Source organism: Dromiciops gliroides, chromosome 3 (assembly GCF_019393635.1).
Source record: "Dromiciops gliroides isolate mDroGli1 chromosome 3, mDroGli1.pri, whole genome shotgun sequence".
NCBI classification, from domain to species: domain Eukaryota; kingdom Metazoa; phylum Chordata; class Mammalia; order Microbiotheria; family Microbiotheriidae; genus Dromiciops; species Dromiciops gliroides.
This window is the reverse complement of record NC_057863.1, coordinates 495,184,761-495,206,313: the sequence shown is the minus strand read 5'-3', so window position 1 is coordinate 495,206,313 and position 21,553 is coordinate 495,184,761. Positions and strand designations below refer to the sequence as shown.

The 21,553-nt window shown below is 40.1% G+C and overlaps 1 protein-coding gene across 4 annotated transcripts in view; it reads left to right on the top strand.

Annotated features, from left to right (window-relative positions):
- The window catches only part of NTM (neurotrimin), a 1,333,904-nt gene extending 1,317,909 nt beyond the window's left edge, over positions 1-15,995 (top strand). The window contains exons 8-11 of one of the 4 annotated variants that reach the window (XM_043991449.1): positions 94-129; positions 5,585-5,617; positions 14,665-14,766; positions 14,992-15,995. In XM_043991449.1, coding sequence (XP_043847384.1) covers positions 94-129; positions 5,585-5,617; positions 14,665-14,765 — 170 coding nt within the window. In that variant the 3' untranslated portion in view covers position 14,766; positions 14,992-15,995. Of the gene's footprint in view, positions 1-93; positions 130-5,584; positions 5,618-14,664 lie in introns of all 4 variants that reach the window. The other 3 variants (XM_043991450.1, XM_043991451.1, XM_043991452.1) reach the window with 3 other exon arrangements.
- The last annotated feature ends 5,558 nt before the right edge of the window (positions 15,996-21,553 follow it).

Here is a 21,553-nt window from a genome sequence, read left to right as displayed (position 1 = left end):
ATACAAACTATATATAATCAATATATAGGTACTGTATATAAATATATATTGTGTTTTCATTTTTTTCTTCCATCTTTCCCCCACCTGGTTTAGAAATTAATGAGCCCACGAGCTCAGCTTTGTTCCAAGGTCAGTATTGCTCTTGCTTTATGTTGCCCCCTTTTCTCCTTTCCCCCTTCCCTCTGCTCCCATTCCCCCACCTTGCCATGGCCTGGGATCCCCATATGTGAGATTGCATGGAGGATGATGGAAAGTCATCAGAGGGATTTACAGGAAGCTTGGTGGGAATCCCAGCAAAGCTCCATTTCCAGGATTATTTCATTTTCTTTCTTTCTTTTTTTTTTTTTTTTGCCTGATGCCAGCACAGCCACAGGAAGGGGAACAGGAAAAGGAAGAAATAACCTTCTGTTCTCAGGTCCAAAAAAAATGAGCCTGAGGAAAAAAATGAGGAAATAAGTGGGAAATAACAGGGGATAGGGAGGTACTTAACAGTTCTGAAATAGAGAACTAAGGAATTGCTGGACAGGAGACTGTTGACAGAATCTTACCAAATGGGGTCAGAGACATGATGTATATGGAAGAGTCAAAAAGTCTAAAAGGGCTCTTGACCTCAGGCAAACAAACACATCAGCCTCAGTGGTTTGTTCATACCCAGCTTCTCTGAGGGAAGGTTAGAAAAAAAATCATTACTCACTTGAATTCTTTAAAAAAAGAAAGTAAGAAACCTCCAAATCAATAAGACACAAGGCACTGTGGTTTGTCTTTAAGGTTCCCCTCCTCCTGAGGTTTTAAGGGAGCATATTAACTCATTTTCTCATCTCCTTTACCCCACTTACCTTGCATGACTCTTCCCCTCCTCTCTGGCATTTAAGTCCTGCTTGAACTCTTGCTTGGCCCCAGTAATCTCTGATGGTAGGGGATCACTAACCTTAATGACACACTGGATCTACAACAAACACACAGAGAGAATATGCTGTGAGGAGGAGAGTATAAGGAGTGTATATATATGTGTGTTTTTGTGTGTTCATGTGCATGCATGTTACATTCTCTGTTCAAAGGGATGGAACTGATGGCAAAGGCCAAGACGGAAGACTACTTTAAAAGGGAATGAAGTAGGGGCAGCTAGGTGGTGCAGTAGATAGAGCACTGGCCCTGGAGTCAGGAGTACCTGAGTTCAAATCTGGCCTCAGACACTAAACACTTACTAGCTGTGTGACCCTGGGAAAGTCACTTAACCCCAATTGCCTCACTAAAAAAAAGGGAAAGAAGTAGAGAGAATCCTAGTCTCCTTTTCCAACTTGCTCATTCACTCACCTTTTTGTTTTGGCCGGGGCGGGGAGGTAGGGGTGGGGGGAGACACAAAATAAGCCAAAATTAAAAAAAACAAACAAACAAACCCAGCGTCTCAAGTTACTTACAAGCCAGAGGGATCAAGGAGAAAACAAAAAGAGGAATCAGAGGAAGGAGCTAGACAGAGGAAAAGGCATAATGGGAAGACAGGGAGATTGTTATAGTGGAAAAACTCAGGGTTGGGGTAGATCTTTGTATATATTGCAGTCATGTGTAGACTGGTACACAGAATGGAAAGATGAAATAGAAAAAGTAAAGATGAAAGAGTAAAATTTATGGAAGGGAGGCTTTCATGGGGCAAAGGTTATATACAAATAGACTTATGTAGAAGACAGAAGAGATGGACCAGTGAACCAGAGAGATACTGCTAGTTTTGCTTGCGTAGAGGATTGGGATTTGCCCAAGGTAAATAAGTTAATTGTGAACACAGCTCATTTTGGAAAGCTCATTTAAAGTCCATGGTTTCTAGAAAGATAGTCTTCAGATCCGGTGCGGCCTCAGTCATACTGAAGGAATATTCTCTATCAAAGCTCTCTTATAAAATAAAACATTATACAATGAACCCTGGACTGGAGTGGGAAGACCTTGGTTCTATTCTTGACCCTACCACTAACTTACTAACTGGGTGAAAGTGGGCAAATCATTTAACTTGGCCTCAGTTTTGTCTGTATAAATGAAGAAATGGATAAGATAAATTTCAGGATCTCTTCCAGCTCCAAAGTTCTATTATCTTTTAAATATTCTCTTCCCCTCTCCACCTCCAAAATCCTTCCTGTGAGTGGGGAAATGAGTAATAGTAAGAATCCTGGGACTCTAGAACTAAGACTTGAAGAAGGCTGACAAGAACTCTCATTCTTAATATTAGCATTTTAAAGTTTACAAAGGGTTTTTTACAACAACTCGATGAGACAGGTAGCACAAGTAGTATTTCCTACATTTTGCAAATGAGAAAAATTGGATTTCAGAGAGGTTAAAGTGACTTATTCATGATCACACTACTTACTCCTAAGCAGCCGAACCCATACATGAATCTGAATGTTCCAATACTCTTTCCTCTTTAATAAGGTTGGCTTTCATCTGTTTTGTGACTTTGATTTTCTTCTGGGCCTTGGGGCTTCATGAAGAGAGGAATAAGAATATTATAAAGCACTTTAAGGTTTGAAAAAAGTTTTGAATACATTTTCTCATCAGATCCTTTCAACAACCCTGTGGGATAAACACTACAGGTATTATTATCCCCATTTAAAAATGAGGAAACTGGGGGCACAGTGGATCGAGCACTGCCCTGGATTCAGGAGGACCTGAGTTCAAATGCAGCCTTAGATACTTAACACTTACTAGCTGTGTGACCCTGGGCAAGTCACTTAACCCCAATTGCCTCACCCACCAAAAATGAGGAAACTGAGGCACAAGAAGGTTTGAGTGGTTTGCTCATCCACACACAACTAGGAAATGAGGTACTATTTGTGAAAACTTAGTACAGTACCTGGCACATAGTACATACTTAATTACTTCTTCCCTTTTCCTTTCTATCTTGCATCCAAGTCTGCCTGTCTACAAATCCAGCACTGTCCCCTACATCCCATTTTCAACCAGCTTTCTATGTTGTAGAAATTGTTTTATTTCATGTAGTTCTGTTTATTGGTTAGTTTTTGGTAGGCTTGAAATATTCTAGAGAATCATGGTTTTCTTCAAGCATACCTTCAAATTATGCTCCCCTCATTTGGCAAGTATGACAAAGATTTATCTGAATATGGACCAGAGAGGCTCCCAGAAGACATAGCTTTGTATGTGAAATTCCAGGTGGTTTTGCAGCTCAATGCCCTAGTGAAGCTAGGATATTCTTGATATGAGTATTCAATTCCTCAGCTTCTCATTCTTCACTGTCCCCTACACAAATAGAAGAGATTGTGAGCCATACACTCACATTAGCATTTGGTGGTGCATAATTTCTTGAGCATTATAATTATGTAAGAAATTCTGAAATAGGACCATTTCCCACTCCATCCCTCTAGCAGGTAAGTTTTCTGGGATCCTCATTATTCATTCACTATCACATCGCCCTTTGTCCATTTCCTTCAAGGCATTAAGTCAGCTTTGATGTTATCAGCAGGCAGGGAAAGGTTCCTGATTAGTGTGTGTGAGTCTTGTGGTGACCATCAAACCAATTTATTGGAGAATCTGGGACCACAGTAAACTCCTTATGTCTCATGGACACAATTACAGCAGGGAGTTATTACCAGGGCCTCCCCATGGAGGACTGAGGAGAGTTAATTGGCTCTGGCACTCGAGCAGTTAGCATTTCTTTGGCACATGTGTTAACATTACCCAAGTTGGTTCTTTTCCTGGAGGCTTGGATATCTTGACATGAAGCAAGACTTTGGGGCTTTTCATTTCTGCAACTATACATGAGCTAAACTGTAAATTGGACATGACCTTCCAGGATTAGAAAGGGAAGAAAGAAAGTGATCCCTCTGTGAAATCAGCATGACCATCCAATGCAGCAGCATTCTCGAGGACAGGTTTATTTGGGGAGTTCTTGTTTTTGTTTTCGTGTGTGTGTGTGTATGCATGCTTGTGTCTTCCTCCCAACCTCCATCTTGGCTTCATCCTGTAGTTAATGAGAAGGCTGAAATTATAATTCATTCACATTCTTGGCAAGGGAATGCATGTTTGAACTGCCAGCCTCATGTCTCCTTAATAGCCAAAATGTCATTCATAGGCTTTGCAGATGACCAGAGCTGGCTCAGAAGCCCCAAAGATCTTCACATTTCTGGAGCCCTAGGCTTGCCAACATAACTAAGGTTTACATTGTATCGTTTCTGGTAACCATCATTTATTATGCCTCTTTTTGCTGAGGTCTCAACCAAAAGAAACAGATTTAACTATAGCATGAGGAAATTAGGTTAGATAGAAGGTAGACTTTTCCGGCAGTACTTTAATTTTTCCAGAAGAAAACTCTTTTTAGCTGATGGAGCTATAGAATTGTTACTTAAACTAGCCCAAGTACAAGTAGAGGGAAAGTCAGAGACAAAAATAATTAATGTTTTCAACACTCTCAGTGGACATCAAAGGATTTTACCTTTCTCTCAAGTGGTCTCTCAAGCTAGAGCTTTTGAAAAAAAAATACCCTGAATAAGAAGAACCCATTTCTTATAAGTCCTTTCCGCAATCTCACTCTACTTCTTGAGTCTGGAATATGGTATCAACTTTGTTGTTGTTTTTAAATGCTTTCATAGATTAAGAGGTAGAAGGGACCTTAAAGACCAGCACATCCAAATCCCTCATTTTTTCAGAGGAGGAATGAAGGCACAGAAACACTGTCTGACTTGCCCTGGGTCACAAAGCTTGTAAGTGCCTGGGACAGAATCCGAACCTGGGTTTTTCTGCCTCTAATCCCAACACTCATTCCTCTATGCTATCCACCTGCTTCAAAATATCTGCCTTTCTGGTGCTTCCTATGGATTCGGTCACTATTACCCTGGAAGTAAGCAGAAGGAAGTTTGTATCCCAAATATTCACATCACATTTCCAACAGGATCAAAAATGAAACTCCTCTTACTTACCATACACTCACTCTCCACCCACAGACTATAAACATCTCTATTTACACTGTGTCCTAGGGTTTAAGCTTGGGAGAGTCATTTTGATAAACTTCTATTTTTCAGCCTCCAAAACATAGGTTTACAAGTGTACTGTGACAGGGCATTTTTAGGCAAGCAGGTAGTTTTGCAGGCACTGACCCTACTAAAGTCATTGATTATGCAAGTACCATGGCTCTCCTAACAAATTATCCCTGGATCAAAAAGGTTCTTCAAAGCTTAACCCAATAGCCTTCACATCTCCAAAACATCTACTCCTGTATATTCCTAGTAACAACTCACTATCTTCTACTAATATTCTTCATTAAAAGAAGAGTCACATGTGTTAGGTTCCTATCATTAACACACTAAGAGATGCTATAAGCTAATACCTATATCAGCAGTGATCTAACATAAAAGCTCTTCGATCTAACTTCACTTCCTCATTCCCTCAAACATCTGGCTACTCCCAAGACACTGGAGGAGAGTCTGCAAAAGAGCTAGGTTGTTGATCATTCATTATCTATCCATTTGAGGGAAGAAAGAGAGAGATGAAGCCTGGTCTGATTTAGGAAAGCATTTCCCCAAAGAACTCATCTGAGAACAAAATGATCTCTTTCTACCTTAACAGTGGATTGTTTTTAATTTTTTAGAAGAGAAAACTACAGCCATGACACCTTGGAAAGGTTAGTATGCTTCTTTCTTAGGCAACTACTGCCTTGGGGGATCATGGGAAATCTCTTCAACTATCTCCAACCTCTTCTTTGTTCAGCTTCCTTTCTTCTTCTCTGTGCTTGAGCTAATCCTGGAAGCCTGCCTGGTATAAACACTTCCTGAAACCTTGACTTTCCATGAACTCATATAGACTAATTTTCCAGCATACTTCTGGATTCTTTGTTCCTCAGGAATGCCTACAACCTTTCTCTAACTTCATGACTGGGCCTCAGCTTGCTCACAGGAACCTAACTGATCTTGCTGTACTAATGTAATCCTGTCTCTTCCCAGAGCACCTTCCTATTTGATCTGCATACCAGATCTCCCTCTTTTCTCAAACCTGAGAAAAACTCTCAAATTTGCCCTGCCTTGCATGCTGTTTCTTAGTTATTCCCTTTCAGTTTCCTCTTTCTTTTCACATGTAAGGATGGTGGGGAGGGAGGGAAGCATTGGGTGGGGATAAAAAAGAGGGAGTTTCTTGTGTGAGTCACTTGGCTAAAACACATATTTTTTAAGGTTCTCATAATTACCAGATGTTCCTGTCAGCCACTGATGCTCATAATCATTGTAAAGGATTCTGACTGGTCTGGTAATGAAAATCTGTGGGCTGCTACATTTAACATAATATTAGCAACACCTCATGCTGGACAGGAGGCAAGGTGGGATGAAGAATCATAGCCTCCTACTACTGGGCAGATCAAATGCCTCATGATCTGTATCCAGAAGATATGTGAGACTTTTAGACCCATAATATTACTGAGCAAGGTTTGACTCCTTGGATAATATGCTGTGCATTTTCCAAGTCAGGTGAGGAAGAATTTAGATGTCATGTTCTCACAGTGCAACACTACTAGATAGATTCAAGGCTACTACTTGTTCCTCTCTTCTTTCTGTCCCTACCCACAATAACTTGTTTTGTAAAATGTGAGAAAATCTCAAAGGTCACTTGGCACATACCAATTTGGCTTCTAGAGGGATCTTACCTTTGGGCAGCTGGCTGTATATGGAACACTGTGTATGTCACATTTTGTTATAAGACCTTGAGTTCATACAAAGTCAGTCTCTTGGGATTGCCCTATAGCTGCAAAGGCAGTGACTCCTAGATGAATACCCAAGGATAGGAGTAAAGAGGGAGGAAAATCTTTTTTCTGTCAAGCATATCTTAACTATATTTTCTCAAAAAGGTTTGTGTTTATATTCAAACTACTATTAGAGACTGCTCCAGTTTCAGAGATTCATAGAACTCTGTGGAAATGCCTCCTCATGGAACTATCCAAGGTACTAGCCATGTATACTTGGAATTTGGCTTCCTTGTCCTTTAGTCTCATTCTTTTCTTTTCTATTTATTTATTTTTCTTTTTTCTTCATTATTTCCAAAGATAAAATTTGATGGTGCTAACTCCAGTCATTAATTCATTTGATAATGGCCACAAAAAATAAAGTGCTAACTTCTTCATATTCTTTTATCTTATTTTCTGAATATCCAAATACCCACCATCTTCTAGTATCCTTATATCCTTCTTGCTTGTTCCATGAAATATGTGCTTTATGCCAGAATAATGGGAGAGTTTGCAAAATACATTGGAAATTTGCTCAGAAATGATTGCAAGAAAATATGTGGAATGACATCAACTGGACAGAGAGAAAGGTCCCTTGCTGACTCAGAATCTTAGAGTTTCAAGAGATCCAATGTCTATCTGAACACAAATTCTTTCTTTAACACTCCAAACTAGAAAGAATACTGTTTGCACTTGAAAGATGACCAGTGATGGAAAACTCAGTGACTAAGAAACAATTCCTTCCATCTTTTAGACTACTCTTACTCTTAGGAAGTTTTCTTTATGGAGAGATGATCTCTACATCTCTACCACTTCCCTCCATTATTTCTGATCCTTTTCTCTGGGACCAAATAGAATGAATCAGTTTTCTCTTTCATATGATGATCCTTCAGATACTTGGAAGACAATAACCAACTCCACACTAACCCGATCTTCTGTTCTATAGGCTAAACCATGGCCCTTCTTTATCTTTTTCTCTCCTCGTTGCTTAATCTGCTTCTTCAACTATTGATAAATGAAAAAGGTTAGAGTAGGGGTAAGTGTGTTGATGTCCCAGGATAAATGTAGTACAGGAAATTTGGTGTAAAAATGAAGGACTTTAAGGGGATTTGGAAAACAGTTATTTTTTTCTTCTTTATAACAGATTTTTCTCTTTATGACAGTTTTTTTAGAAGCACACAACAGGTCAAGATTCTTTCCTGCAGACTCTTTGTGGTGCATCCCAGTGGGGAGTGGAGCCACAAGAATCATTGATAGACATAATAATGAAAGAGAACATAGAAGGGAAACAGCAACCCAGAGTACACACCTGGCAACCCCCCATTGGGCCATTGTTTGCCTTTGGTGGGGGGCATTTGCCAGCCTAAGAACTGCCTCCCACTATGTTAGACTCCCTAGCCTGAAAACATGGTTTTCAGTTCTTCATTACATGATGACCAAGCTGCCCCCTCCTGTGCAGCACAACCAGCTAGGGGATTTCCCCAAAGGGGTTTTATCAAGCTGACCAATCCTCCACAAGGAGCAAAGGAGTAAGAGGAAGAGGCAGGATCCAGACCACTGGGAGTTGCCATTTGTTCTCTTCTTGTTTTATAGATTTCCTTATGTCCATTCATTGCTGTAAGATCTGTCACTGCACTTCCAAAGGCCAGGAGGCATAAAAAGCTGGTTTTGTGCATAAGTGGCTGTACATGTGTGCACATGTGTTTGTGTGTGACAGAAAAAGACAGAGACCCAGCCAAAAAGAAAGGAATTGTCAATAAAAGTTTTTCCCTACCAATGGCATGACTTTTCAAATATGTATTTGTAAGAATTTCATTTTTATTTTGAAGGTTTTTGTTTCATTTTTCTTTTTGGCCTATGATTTTATAGGTGTGGCAAACTCCTAGAGAGGAAAATCCCTCATCAATGTAGCTCAGCAGTTAAATCCATTATGCCATTCTGCTCTGTGAGGTATATTTAAAATCTAACTTGTCCAATGTACATGGACTAATAGTAGACTTGATCAGTAGCTTTTGTCAGAAGCAGACATGGAATCCATACTCCCATATATTCTGCGTTCATATGGACTCAGAAATGGTTCTCAGCCTCATTCTTAGACAAAGATCATGGAGGTGTCATTTAACTAGGAAAACTAAACCTCATGGTCCTTAAAAAGTAAATCTTCTATATGATGAAGAAATAATTGGTATGTAAAATCAAAGACTTTAGTTCTAGAAAGAGAGTCAGAGGCTATCTCATCCAGTCAATACCTGAGGAGGAAACCCCTCAACAAGCAACCCTGACACATGGGCATCCACCTTCCAACTGAAGAGCTTTCATTATTGGGAACACTCTATTCCTCTTTTTTTTTTTGTGAGGCAATTGGGGTTAAGTGACTTTCCCAGGGTCACACAGCTAGTAAGTGTTAAGTGTCTGAGGCCGGATTTGAACTCAGGTACTCCTGACTCCAGGGCCGGTGCTCTATCCACTGCATCATCTAGCTGCCCCCTCTCTATTCCTCTTAAGGAAGCACATTCTACTTTTAGACAGTTCCATTAGGAAATTGTTTTCTCCCTTAGATTGACTTTAGATCTTCTTTCTTTCTAGTTTTACATACTCTGGCAAATAAAACAAGTTTAATCCATCTTATACATGACAGTCTTTAAAATACTGGAAGACAGTTATCATGTGCCCTCTAAGACTCCTCTTTTCTAGACTAAACAGTGACAGTTTCTTCAGCAGAGTTACAAATGGCATGGTTGATAGTCCTCTCACCATCCTGTTGCCCTCTTCTGGATACGATCCAGCTTGTCAGAATCTTTCTTAAAATATAATGTGGAGAACAGAGCATAATCTCTCTCAGAATAGAATAGTACTATCACCTCCCTTGTTGTAGACTTTAGGCTGCTATTAATGAAGGCTCTGATTGAATTAGATTTTGACTGCCATGTCATATAGTTGTCTCATACTAAATTTGCTGTTTTAAATAAAACTCCAAGAACTTTTTTTTTGGTGAACTGTTGTACAGAAATTTTGTCTCTACCATGTGCAGTTATTTTTAAAAATATCACTGTAAGACATTACATTTATCCATACCAAGTTTCATTTTAGAAGATTTGCTACATTGAATGGTGTCCAGATATTTTTGGATCATGGCAGTGTCATTCAGTAGATTAGCTATTTCTACAGCTTTTTGTCACCCACAAATTTCATAGGTATGTAAGGTATATCTTCATCCTAGTCACCGACAAGAAAAAGGCTGTGGAGATCCTTTTACTAGGTATCTCTCTAGATTAGATTAAACATTGTTTTGTGTTGGTCTTTTGATGATTTCAGAATTTTCCTAACTGTAATATATATGTATATGTTATATATGTATTTGTACATAGGCACATAATATATATGTACATATATACACATATGTGTCTTACCCATAGAGATGGTGAGAGATTTTGTCAAATATTCTCCTGAAATCTAGGTATTATTATTATGCCAGTGCCCTGATCTGTTGTTGTTCAGTTGTTTCAGTCATTTCTCATGCTTTGTGACCCTGTTTGGGGTTTTATCAGCAAAGATACTGGACTGCTTTGTAATTTCTCCAGTTCATTTTGCAGATGAAGAAACTGAGACAAATAGGGTTAAATGACTTGCCCAGAGTCATACAACTAGTAAATGTCCAAAACCAGATTTGAACTCAGGAAGATGAATCTTCTTGACTCCATACCCTGTGCTCTATCCATGGCACCACCTACCTGCCCTGTCCACTGATCTACCAGTCTAGTAAATGTGTTAAAAATGCCTGTATTCTGACACAGTGTTTTTTTTTTGTTTTTTGCTTTGGTTTTGTTTGTTTGTTTTTGGAGAACCCATGTTGTTTTCTGTTGATCATTGCTTTCCTTTCTGAGTGTTCAGAAGCCAACCCTTTGATACAAATTTTGCTAGGAATTTTTCAGGATTACTGCTTAAGAGGATGGAGAATTCATATTCTCTCTCTCTCTCTCTCTCTCTCTCTCTTTCTATCTCTCTCTCCTCCTTTTGAAAATCAGCACATTTACCCATCTTCTAGTGACTGGAACACTTTCTTTTATAATTTCCTCATTTAACATGACTTCAATTCCTTGTTAAAACACTTTTTGCTATATTTTCTAATCATAAGATCACCCTCTTTGGGAAAGAACAAAGAAACGAAGTTAAGAATTGAGCATTTGTACCTTCCATCTATTATGTATCATCACCATCCTGTCCCCTCCAAGCAGTGGTCATACCCTATAAATTCATATACTGAAGGGAGGCTAAATGCTATCTCTTACTGTACAGGAATCTCCTTTCTAGTCCTGGAAAGTTAGGGCCTCTTTTTCTTTCTTTTGAAAATAAACTTACCAAACCTAAATTTACCAAAACAACAACATGGACAACCCCTTTGGTTTGCTGTATTTAGCATTTATTGTAAGTCTTAGCTCCTTCTAGTCTTTAGCCATTTTTAGAGATTACAGAATAGTGACACTCTTTTGAATTCTTCATCCATGGGCTTCCCTAGCTTTCATATTCTGCAAATGTCTTTTTTAAAGTATAAACTCTTTAGATAGCTTCTACTTTCCTTCCTCATTTGAATCATTTGCATCACTGGAATTTAGTTCTTGAGAACTTTTTGCAGAATTTTAGGCCCTGGAATATTAATTATCTTTTCCCTGAATTCTTTGAAATCCACTCTCTACAAAGAATGTGTCCAAGTATTCCAATTCCAAATTGACTTGGTGAACCTTTTCTCAAGATTTCCATCACCTATACTTCAGCAAATAGTTGCTTTTTGTTTGTAGGAATTCCATTCTGAATAGTAGTTCTCTTAGTTTCATTCATTCATTCATTCATTCATTCATTCATTCTTTCTTTCTTTCTTTCTTTTTTTTTTTTGCAGGGCAATGAGGGTTCAGTGACTTGCCCAGGGTCACATAGCTAGTAAGTGTGAAGTATCTGAGGCTGGAATCAAACTCAGGTACTCCTGAATCCATGGCTGGTCCTTTATCTACTGTACCACCTAGCTGCCCCCCTTGTAGTTTATTGCTTGGCCTTTTTAGGAATAAAATTAATGACAACTCAAAAATATATTACTTCTGCTCTTATTAGAACAAGAACTTGTCTTTTACTCAGATAGTTGAAGTCTGTGCTCAATCTCATTCGAATAGTTTCCTGAACATGCAGAATTCACTTCAGGATCTAATTTCCAGACATTCTTTTCTGAGTCTATAAAGTGTAACTTTATAGCTACAATGGACATGTGCTACACTTCACCAAAATCTAATATGTGATAATCCAAACTTATTCCACAAAGGAAGATGGAGACTGTTATGTTACGGGGGGGGGGGGGCTTTTCTAAAAGGTTCATGGCAGGACTTCTTTAAATAAAAGTCCCTGGGTCATTCAAGTATTAAGAAGCACTACCAATTGAGGAATAATCAAAATTGATGATTACTACATCACCAAAACTATAATGTAAGTCAAATGGAATTTGACTTCTGGACAATGTTTTGAGAAAGCATCTGAGGCCATGTGGCACAGGATGTAAAAGGCTGGCTTTAGCATTAGAAAGACCTTGGTTCTGGTCCTGCTTCTAATACATAAGGGATGTATGATCATGAACAAGTCAATGAACATCTCAATACTTCTTTAAGACTATACAAAAGAATTACTCATCCTTTTATGGAGTATTTCCAAACTGGTAGTTATCCATAGCACTGAAATCACAGGTCCACACAAAATCAGTTGTAATATGCCTTTGTACAAATAAGGACTTTGTGAAAAAATGCTTCATGGTGTCCTTTCTGTAGAATAGAGAAACAAAGAAGGTGCCAGATGTGTTGTGATGGAAAGGACAATAGCTTTCTATTAGATTGTAAACTCCTTGAGGGCAGGAGCTGTCTTTTGCCTCTTTTTGTGAACCCAGCACTTAGCACAATGCATGGTACCATAGTCAGTGCTTAATAAATGTTTACTAGTTAACAAATTATATTGATTTGTGGTCATTTCAACCACATAAAAGCAAAGTAAATCTGGGTACACAACTTAACCACATCGGGCCTCAATATTTTCATCTATAAAATGAGGATAATGATTTTTTCTTAACTATCTATTATACATCGATATCAAATATGATTATAAAATAGAATTATTATTATTATATGTTTATTTCAATAGAAAGTCTATCTGGGGCACCTAGGTAGTGCAGTGGATAAAGCATTGGCCATGGATTCAGGAGGACCTGAGTTCAAATCTGGCCTCAGACACTTGACACTTACTAGCTGTGTGACCCTGGGCAAGTCATTTAACCCTCATTGTCCTACCAAAAAGAAAAGAAAAGAAAAGAAAGAAAGACTATCTAATAAGTCCTTAGCCCTTGACTACCCCAAATAAGACTCTGGAATATTGCAAAGCTGGTATTCTTTGTTTGGTATGGAGGTTCCCCAAAGAACTGAGGTTGGAAGAATTAAGAATTCCCCAAAGAATTAAGGTTGGAAGTGAGGTCAGATTGACAGAGCCACTGGTCCACAGCTTGAAAAATCTCCAAGCTTAGTCACTCAGATGTGTAGCTTGTCCTGGTTTGGCTAACAAAGATCAAAGCACATGTCCTAGAGGCCTAGACCAACAGAGCTCTGAACTTGTACTTTCCTTCAGTATCTTACCTGATCACAATCTTGGTCTTTGATCCTTGCCTTTGGGATATCCAGTTTATCCTGATAAAGTGGGGACTACTGCAGAAGTCCCTGTCTAAACAAGTTACCCTGGTTCGCTGAGTTATACATTATTTGAGTATTTAGACCCTCAGATTGATATAAATGTATGAGAGTCCTTTGTTTTCACAAGCATCCTTGGTACCACAGTTGAATTGGCAAGTTTATGTTTCTGAGTGGCTGGGGGAGTGGTGGGAATGTGTGAAGCAGACCAGTGGAAGAAAGGATGAGGTTACCTCTAGCTCTACACTGTCAGTCCCTTTCCCTCTTTTACTTGACATTCACTCAATGGGGCATCTATGGGGTCAAAGCCATGTTTTCACCTTAGGAATAGAAAGGAGCAACTTGTACCTCTTCAATGATGGATCCAAACTGTAGTAGTACCTTTTTTGTTCCTTGTTTCAAATGGATTTTGGGTGGTTACATCAATGTATAGCAAGAGTCTTGACTATTCTGCTGAGGGCCCATTTATCCTTTATATGGGTTAGGCCCTGACTTCCTGTCAGCATTGCTTTCTCCAGATGGAGAAGCAGTTAAATGTTCCTGGTGGAACCCTGGTGGCTTGGTCTGTGAGAAGGTGATTGACGGAGCGGCCTCAGAGCAGGCTGTGGCAGCAGCAACAGCAGGAAGACAGATTGGCTTTTTCAACAGGTCTTTCTCTAGACAACAGGTTGTACAGCTGGATGGCTAAGTACACATTTGAGATGGCCTGAGTTATCAGAAATGATGAGAACCGTGAATGATGGGGCCATGCATGTGCTCTTATGTTTATCATTAAATGTCCTGGAGCATAAATTTAAAGGTCATCTAGTTCCTTCCTCACCAGACACACCAGATTAAGGCTTTGGCAGCCACAAAGCTTTCATACTCTTTTCCCATACCTTTAGCTTTCAGGGACAGCATTTCTCAGGAGCAATGCATGTTAGCACAACCAAATTTGAGATAGCTTCCTCATCTGGAAATTGGGGTTTGGGGGAGGATTAGATGATCTTTAAGGTCCTTTGCAGTTCTAAACCCTACAATCCTAACGATTGCATCTCCAATTCAGCCCAGTCCTAGCAACCCACAGAGCAGTAGGACTCATGGGAAGCTTGTCTCAGCAGCTGTGCTAGAGCAGTAGGGGTTATATGTGGCTCCAAAGGTCATTTCGGTGTGCTGATGCTTAAGCATGAGCTCCCAACTCAGATTTGGTCTGTGATGGCATTTCCTTCTCAATTTAAATCAGGCTTCTAAAAGCAATCTATGTTCTTCCCACAGCCCCTGGCGCAGTCAGCGAAGTGAACAATGGGACGTCAAGGAGAGCTGGTTGCATTTGGCTCTTACCCCTTCTCATCTTGCATCTGTTGCTTAAATTTTGATGTGAGTGTCACTTCCCCTCTGGGGAGCAGCCTACACCACCTGCAACCACCAACTCAACAGCAGCAAAAAGAGCATACAATTGTTTTTTTTTTTTAAGAATTAAATGAAATTAAGATAAACCAAGCCTAATGTGATAAAAAAAAAATAAGGGAAAGGGCAACTGGGGATGGGGAGGGAAGGAAATTGCCTTGGAGATATTTAGGCACAACTGCTTATTTTCTTTAGCCCCAAATTATGAGTGCACACTTGGCTTTGGACCCACCTGCACGCTGCATCATGTGGCCTCTTTGTTTCCATGGTGGGCAAAGGGTCAGCTGCTCTTCCTATTCTGATGTCCCCCATCCACTACAGAAGACTTCTGAGTTGGCTATCCTAAACTCTACTGGTAGATCCAGATGTGCAGACCCAGATGTTCCTATGGAGGACCTCTTCAAAGACATTATGTGTGATGAAAAGCAAAACAAAAAATGTGCAAAACAACCCATTGACAACAATGATCCCGCAAAACACAACAACAAGAAATATATTGTTACATGTTTTTCATTTTACTACATGGACATCATGGATAATAAGGGATTCTGATTCATTATTAATTTTATTAATTATATTTTCTGATATGAACCTAGAACTGTTAGTGCAAAAACAAAAGAAAACTTTAAAAAACATGCAAAAAGAGGTGAAAGAGAAAGTATGTTTATTAAACATTAAAGATAAATAGTGTTCTTAACTAGGTTTACAAGTGGTGGAGCATAGCACCGGGCATTAGCCAACTGGTGAGGATTCGGCATATCCACCAAAAAAGTGATTTAACCAACATCTCTACCAGCGCTACAGATTTCTCATCCTTACTTCGGCGTTTAACGCATACAGTAACTATGCTATCTACAAACTGTTTAGAAATGGAAAGAGTGATCTCCATTGTATGATGAGTTTGTCAGCTATGCTTCTTTTAATGATACATACATATATATGCATATATATTATATATGTATATGCATATATATTCACACACTTTTTTGTTATTAGAGTACTAGTCATTTTCTTTCTCTGCAGGGTCCTTTCTCAGACATTACTGCATGCTGTATATGGCGTTAGCTGTGTGTTGGTCTTCTAAGAGATGATAGAGTTTACTGGTAATTGTGTAATCAACTCCTGCCTTTTTTATTTTCTTGGGTTATTTACATGTCGGAGACATTTATAGAAAGTAAAAAAAAAAAAAAGAAAACAAATGAAAAAGAAAACTAACCAGATGCAGCATCTCTTTCTGGGTATGGGTCTGTGAGGTAAAAGCCATCACAGGTGGCATGCTTCCCATTACCCCCTAGGGGACTGACAAGAACCAACTAATGGGACAAAAAGAGAGAGAGAAAGAAAAAAAGTAACCAATTGCTTTAGCCCTGTGTGGGAATAAACCTGTTACACCCTTGTGGCCACTGGAGAATTTAACTCTCTTGGTTCATTTAATTTAATTTTTATTTCCTTTTTTTGTGGATGAAATGGAAGAAAATGACATTTTTAGGTCACCTTTTTTCTGGGAGCTTGGAAAGCAGAGAGGCCTCTGGGAGGGGTCTTGGATGTGATGAGGGAAGGTGGGATTCAGGGCTGGGGGAGGGAAGGGGTTGTCTCTGACTTGACATTAAAAAGTGTTCCATGTCCCTCTTCACCTTGGTGTGGTACCTCTTTCTAAAGCTGGGGGAGGGAGTCTTAGGATATGAAAGAATTTGTAAGATGGGCAAGGGAGGGAACTGGTATGAATGCTGGCTCATCTAGTGTTCTCATGGCGGGGGGGAGGGTGGTTAAAAAGCTTTGTCATGAGGCTCCATCAACAAGAGTGCCAGGAAAGAAACTTGGCAGAGACTTGGTAAGTTGTGTTATTTATGGATCTTTTTGATGCTCTTGATGGGAAGGGGCTGCACAAGTAGTAAAGAAGATGACATGGAGCATCTACCAGCATATTTCCAGGCAACCTCCGTGGAGAGGAGACCCTTATATTATAGTTTAAGCAAAAGGTGCAGGACAGTGACCAGAACCACACTGTGTTGGTATTGCAATCTCTCCATAGCTATAGGCAACTAGATAGAATGGAAGCACAGAGTGGTTACCAAAACAACAAATTCCTCAAATTAGATTCCTTTCCTTATAATCCATTCATCCACCACTCTAGAGTAGCAGCCTCCAAAGCAGGAGCCTCCCACCCCCCATGAGTATGGCTGGACAATTGGGGAGTAGATTGACCCCATCTCATCTTCCATAGTCAATCATGGGACTTGTCTGTAAGGAAAATCCCACCCCCCTTACTAGACACCTCTTCCCCCCACCCCAGATATACACATACATACTATCCATTGGCCTCCTGTGGTTTTGCACAGTCCAAATCACTCTGCTTCTAAGGCCAATGTAGAAGATTATAACAACCACAACTACCCCTCCCCCCTACCACTACACACACACACACACACACACACACACACACACACACACACACACACACACACACCCCACTCCTGGCATCTGTGACAGACAAAATTCTTTCAGTTACCATTTCTTACACTTTGTCGTTGTGGTAGACATTTGTGGATAGGTGCTACATGTCCTTTCATTTTGTTGGTATATAATGAGTCTTGAAGGGGTGATGAAGCATGAATGGGTCACAATCCACATAGTAGATCTTATTATTTTATCTTTTCCTCCAAATTCACCCCTTACTTAAACTTGCCTATTACTGTTTTAATGTTGATGGTACCACCAACATTCTAACTACACAACTTTACCACTTCAGGTCATTCTAGACACCTTAGACTTCCTTACCCTATCTATCTAATAAATTGTCAAATCTTGTCAATTCTCCGTTCATAATATTTCTGAAATGTGATCTTTTCACTCCAGTCACATGGAGAAAACCACTTCAGGTCCTCATCACCTTCCATATATATGCACTATTTGTAACAGTCTCCCTTCCTGGATTATGTCCCCTCTCCAATTCATCCTCTATACAACCAACAAATTGATATTCCTAAATAGAAGGGATGTCACTTCCCTACATTATAATCACTAGTAGCTCCCTATTGATTCTAGCATTAAATATTATTTCATTTTTATCTTATTTCACAATGTCTTTCTTAAACATGTTTTGTGTTGTACTTATTTATTAGTATAAAATCAGGCAGTAAGTCAATGAGCACATATTTATTACACTCACATTATGTTCCAAGCACTGTGCTAAGTGCTGGGGATCCAAAGAAAGCCCAAGACATAGTTCCTGCACTCAGACTGCTCACAGTCTATTGGGGGAGCCAACATGCAAAAAAAACCCATACATATAGAATATATACAGTGTAAATAGAAGACAATTTCAGAAGGTTGGCAATAGAAGTAGTGGGGCAGGGAGAGAAAGGAGAAATGGCCTAGGAGAAGTCTCTTCTAGAAGGTGAGATTTAAGCTAAGTCTAGCCAGGATGTAGAGTTGAGAAGGCAAAGTATTCCAGTCCTAGGGAACAGACAGTGGAGATGAAAGATAAAATAGTAGAACGTAGAGGGGAATGAAGTGTAAAAAAAAAAAATGAAAATGTACAAGGAGACTAGGTTGTTAAAAGCCAAATGGAGGATTTCATTTTTGATTCGAGAGGGAGCCACTGAAGTTTAGTGAGTAGGGAAGTAACAAGGTCAAGCCTGTGCTATTGGAAGACCTCTTTTGCACAGCAGTAGGAGTTGGGCTGGAGAGAAGTGAGAACTGAGGAAGAGAGACCAATGAGAAAATTATTGGAATAGGCCAGGTATGGCATTATGAGCGCTTGCACCAGGGTGTCAACTATATGAGCTGAGAGAAGGCATAAACAATTATACTTGGCAACTAATTGTATATGTGGGGTCAATGTGAGTGAAGAGTAGAAGATAACACTGACATTACAAGCCTGAGTGACTAGAAGGATGGGGATACTCTCTCAGCATTCATTAACAGTGATCTTGGTAAGAGGAGACAGTTTAAGGGGAAAGATAAATGAGTTCTATTTTTGATATTTTGAGTTTGAGATGTCTAGAGGACATTAAGATTGAGAATTCCAGGAAGCAAAACAAGATTGGAGGTAGGAAAGAACTCAGGGATGTGTTATGGGGGAAAGCACGTGGGTCCTCAGGATTCCTCTATAAAGAATTACACTCTGGCGCAAGTCCTAATTGGGAATAAAAGAACAGGTTTATTAGATACAAGAGAAACTGACCAGGAGGAAGGTTTAAACCACTTTCCTCCTTGACTAGCTTGGGGAGTGCCCTTTTATAGGGCTAAAATGGTGTGGATGAAATGTCCCTTATTGGTTGATGGTTTGGAGATAGTCTGGTGGTGGGTTGGGGTAGTTGGTTGTTGGGTCAGGGGTAATTTGGTGATGGGCAATAACTCTGTCCTGGTGGGTAGCAAACAGTCTCCTGGTGGGCAGTTTCTTTGTCTCCTCCTGTGCAGCCACGCCTAACGGGATTACCTCATCTAGGGGGTGAGGACGACTGGAATGCAGGGTGGTCCTGGTCCTGGAGCTAGCTCAGTCCCTGTGCTGCTTATCTCTTTGGGTGTGTCTGTCCTTTGGTTTAGTTTCAAGGAGAAGGTTCCTTGATCTCAATAAAAAACTCCTGGGGTTTCAAGGAAAAAGTCCCTTGGTCTCCCCAGACAACTTCTGGGGTAACCAGGGCCCATAATACTCCCATAACAGATAGATATATAGATCTGGGAATCATCTGCTTAAACATGACAGCTGAATACATGGGAGCAGATGAGATCACTAAGGGAGATAGTAGTCCTTGAACTGCAGATTAAGAACTCCTGGTATAGAGGGCCCAGGACAGAGCTGTGGGGAACATGTGGAGTTGGTGGATATGTGGGTGTGCTGGATCAAGGTCTAGCAAAGAAGAATGAGAAGGAGCTAGAAGTCAGGTAGAAAGAGAACTAGGAAAGAACAGTCTTGTGAAAACTGCCTTCTCCTGATTCTCCTATTACCCTTTTATAAACAAGAAAACAAACATACATAGGGAGTTCTCCGTCCCTCCCTCCGTCTCTGTCTCTGTCTCTCTGTCTCTCTTTGTCTTCCTCCCTCTCCCTCCCTCTCTTGTCTCTGTCTCTGTTTCTCCATTTCTCTCTCTGTCTCTGTCTCTCTCTCCTGTCTCTCTGTCTCTCTCTGTCTGTCCCTCCCCCGCCCTCTCTCCCCTCTCCCCACCTTTCTCTTCCCTTCCTCTCCTGAAATGGGTATGATTTTTTTTTAACGGAGACCTTTCTTCTAGAGGCTTCCATTTCCTACACCTCATCCCATCACCAATCCCCAGAAAACATTATTTCTTGCTCATAAAAGGGGAAGGGCTTCCTTCTATTCATTCTTCTCCCCACTCCCAAACAAAGAGGGAAGGGAATTAAGAATTATTCCAAAGTCATTTGAAAGAGAACTCACAAAGCACTAAATTGCTAGGGTTGGCCCCCAGGTATCAAACAACTGAAGATTCATTCATCCCCCCTGAGAGTTGGAAATGAGGGCAGAGTTTCAAGTGCTCAAACCTTGGTGTGCCTATGACATAAAATTCAGATCCTGCTAGAGAGGAGGCATTGAGAAGCTCAGATATATGCAACTGAGAAAGGCTTGTTTCATTCAAGTATCTTCAATAAGTATTAAGTGCCTACTATGAGCCACCTCCTGGGAATACACAAATGAAATAGTCATTGCCTTCAAGAAGCTTACATAATGCTGGATGCTTGACTCTCCATCCCATATCCCACAACCCTAACATTACTCTTGCTATTTCTTTCTGCCATGCGACCTCCCTTCTAGCTATAAATGAGCTAAGGTCAGGTAATCCATTACCAATGTCTTTCCATCTCTTACACTTGTAGGTTTATATTTAGCTTGAGCTACATCTCCTGTGTACTAGGTAAAATGCCTCTCTTGATTTCTTAAAACTCTACCAGTGAAGGGCCCTGTGCTCAAAGTTTAAATTAGTTCTCATCAGACCCCAGAGCCCAAGAGTGGAAAATGACCAAAAGCTAATGGACTTCCCTGTGGGTGCTATGGTTTACAGGAGCTGCCAAGAAGGGAAAGGAGAAAGGATTGCCATAGTTTCTGTTTCCCTAATCAAACCACATTTCCCCAAGGGGAGAAAATGAAGCTGATGGTGAGGAAAGGCCATTTTCAAGCTCAGCTGTTGGCTGAGCTTCAGAACTGAGTTTAGGAACATTGAGCTTCCTATATAGACTTCTTAACTTTTTCTTCATCACTTTACTGGCTGTGATTTGAATGTCATGCACATGTATATAAAAGCAGGTCATTCTTGAATCCATGGCTCACCTTCCAGGAGCTGTTGGTCTCAGTCCAGGACACTCAAGGAATGGGCTGATTTTATAGGGCTTCTCTGATGGACCAAGATCTTGCTGCATTTTGTTTCTATCCCAGGGAGGCCTCCCAAGGGTACTACTTACCCTTAAGTTCCCCAGAAATAGAAGTAAGAAGAATCATTATTGAATGGATGAACACTCCCAAAGCTGATGTTACCATGGCTCATTCAACAGGAGGCCTCACTGCCACTGATGGACTTGGCTTCCTTCCAGGATTCCTTTTTCCCATTGCTTAAGTCTCCAGTTCTGCTGTTACAGTTTCTGAAGGAGGCCACTGGGGTGCCAAAAGAAAATAGAATCTTTCCTCTACCCCCTCAAGTGAACACCATCAGCAAGAATACCATCCATTCTCAATAACCTAGGTGGCCAAAATGCTAAGGAAGATTCATACTCATTTTGGGGAAAAGCTGAAAATTTATCAATAAAC